Consider the following 2,953-nt stretch of genomic DNA (forward strand, 5'->3'; position numbering starts at 1 on the left):
TATAATAATATTTTATCATTAATTTATTATAAACTTTTATATATGGGATATTATAAATATAAATTTTCCTATTTTGCTCATAAATTCTTTCTATAAGGGGTAGATACCAGAGGTATCTTCTAATATTATAAGCAACATAAGGGGGACCCTGGGCAGTGGGGACTACTAATCTTTATTACTTTGCTGTTTCATATAAATTTCTTGGAAAAATGGGTTTTTCTATGGGGGTTTTTCTATGGCCCAGTTTACCATAACTCCTGGTTAATCATGTTTCAATTGTTACAAAAGGAGGAACAAACTGCATCTAGTTTTGAGAGGCCTGGGTTCTGCCTCACTTCTTTGTGGCAGTATGCCGGAACAGTTGGTTCTGTAATATTGCTTTCATTTCTGGAATTGCTGCTTTGATCAATATTTTGGGTTATGTTATTTACTAAAGATTAAGAAATCTTAAATACATAAGATTTCCCATATATGAGCCCAATCACCAACATCATAACTGCAAAAATAAGTGCGGGAATTAGCAGGGGCCAGCTATGAGGTTTCCTGTTCTCAGGATTCCTCCTCGTGCCTGGACCTTGTCAAACAGCATGAGCAGCATGGCCCACGCCACACCCCCTTTACCTTTTTGGCCTCTGATTCCCATTTTCATTGTTTTCCACCCACTTATCTAGGCAGTCCTTCACAGTTTTTGGGTTTTCTTTTCTCCCACACCTACCCAAGTGCTAAATTTTACATTTCTCTATAGATATGTCTTCGACCTTCTTCCTTTCTCACCCTGAATTCTAGCTTACATTGTCAACGTCAACTTCTAGGTTCTCAGCTACCATCCATATGCCTATTCTCCTGGCAGGGTTCTTCTCTGTCCTTTGGGGCCTCATATCCATGTGCTCAGTTGTCATTTCTCTTGGGCAGCTCCTATGAACATCAAACTCAATGTGCACAAAACAAACCTGTGATCTTTCTCCCAGAGTCTCCTCCCACTCTAATGTTCCAGACAAAACAACCATCACTATGAGCCACCGAATTGCACAAACAAGACACCCGGACATTGTCATGCTTCCCTCTATCAATAATATTTCCATCCAACTGAATAGAGATAAGTGGTCAGCTGAATCTTATTTTCCTGTGTGTCAACTATAAGATGAACTAAAAATGTCTCTGGGTTTGACATATTGATGAGAGAAGTTTCAGCTGGTAAATGCATATGTGTAAGTTTAAATGAACATATACATATATACAAGAGTTAGTGGAATCCATAGTATAAGGTTTCAGAAAGCATAAAGCTAAACTTTAGTGCATAGTGGCAGGTATGAGAGTTGAAAAAACAAGGTCGGTTTAATTAGATATTTATAGCAGAAGAACCTGTAATTCTGCGTGTTAGTGCTCTGGCTGGGGCATCGCTCAGGGGCAGTATAAAAACCAAGCCTGACATATAATTGCATACTAAATTGAGCAGACAATGACTCTATAGAAGTAGCACACTGATGGGATTCTACTGTGGAACTCGCATATTTTGGTTTTCCATTCAAAGAGCATGTCTGAGGAGACTAACACCACCCAAGACCCCTTCTACTTCATCCTCATGGGCATCCCTGGATTTGAGGCCTCCCACATCTGGATCTCCATCCCCTTCTGCTGTCTCTACGTCACCTCCATCCTGGGCAACACCACCGTCCTCGCTGTCCTCCGCAAAGAGCCATCCCTCCACCAGCCCATGTACCTGTTTCTCTCCATGCTGGCCCTGACTGACCTGGGTCTCACCCTCACCACCCTGCCCACCGTCATGCAGCTCCTCTGGTTCAACACTGGTCAGATCAGCTTTGAAGCTTGCTTTGCACAGTTATTTTTCATTCACACATTCTCCTTCATGGAATCTTCTGTGCTCTTGGCCATGTCCTTTGACCGCTATGTGGCCATCTGCCGCCCCCTCCATTATGCCAGCATCCTCACCAATGAGGTCATCGGCAAGATTGGGTTAGCCATTGTCTGCCGCTGTGTTCTGGCTGTTCTTCCCTCTCTTTTCCTCCTCAAGCGCCTGCCCTTCTGCCGCTCCCACCTTCTGTCTCACTCATACTGCCTCCACCAGGATATGATTCGCCTGGTGTGTGAGGACACGCGGGTCAACAGCTGGTATGGACTTGCTCTGGTTTTGCTCATTATTGTGATGGACCCTCTGCTCATTGTGCTCTCCTATGCAATGATTCTGAGAAGTGTCCTGGGAGTAGCCTCCATGGCTGAGCGGCGCCGGGCCCTCAACAACTGCCTGTCCCACATTCTGGCTGTGCTGGTGCTTTATGTCCCCATGGTTGGGGTATCTATGACTCATCGATTTGCCAAGCATGTCTCTCCACTGGTCCATGTTATCATGGCCAGTGTCTACCTGTTGGCACCTCCTGTGATGAACCCCATAATTTACAGTGTAAAGACTAAGCAGATCCGCCAGGGAATTACCAGCCTCCTTTCCCAAAAAAACATGCATTTAAGGTAAAAGAATGGATTTGTTAGATTTTACAGGAGGTAGAGTCATAGGCTTACAGGGAGAGTACAGTCAGAATTGGGAAATGGAGACTATAAAATAAAACCCCATCCTATTTTTAAGACAGTATGACATGGTTTTGGCTTTTGGCATGCCTCTGTCTGGGAGGAGCTAACAGCAAACATTCCATCCAAAAGAGAGGCAGACCTGAGTTGATTAAATTCTAGCACCTTTACCAGCCAGTGGGATGAGCTTCATCGACTGAGTAAAGACCCATTTAAGTTTTGTCTTCATTTCTAGATATCTTCTTTCCCATGGCACGGTTAAAATAAGTCTGAAGGAAAGCCTTCGTTTTGCTCTCATCACCCACTCCCTTGGGCAGCTCCGCTTGGGCACTCAGGAGAACCAGCTCCATCGCCCTGACATCTCCTCCTGTGTAGGTGTGCTCTGACTTCCTTTTGCAAAAGAGTGATAAAA

At 44.1% G+C, this 2,953-nt stretch overlaps 1 protein-coding gene across 1 annotated transcript; it reads left to right on the forward strand.

Moving 5' to 3' along the window:
* Window positions 1–1,522: 1,522 nt before the first annotated feature.
* Window positions 1,523–2,488, forward strand: LOC118933132 (olfactory receptor 51Q1). The gene has a single exon (XM_036927108.2). It carries the CDS (start codon window positions 1,535–1,537, stop codon window positions 2,486–2,488), a length of 954 nt encoding a protein of 317 aa, XP_036783003.2. The 5' UTR covers window positions 1,523–1,534.
* The last annotated feature ends 465 nt before the right edge of the window (window positions 2,489–2,953 follow it).

The sequence above is a fragment of the Manis pentadactyla genome, chromosome 9, assembly GCF_030020395.1.
Source record: "Manis pentadactyla isolate mManPen7 chromosome 9, mManPen7.hap1, whole genome shotgun sequence".
In the NCBI taxonomy this organism is placed as follows: Eukaryota; Metazoa; Chordata; class Mammalia; order Pholidota; family Manidae; genus Manis; species Manis pentadactyla.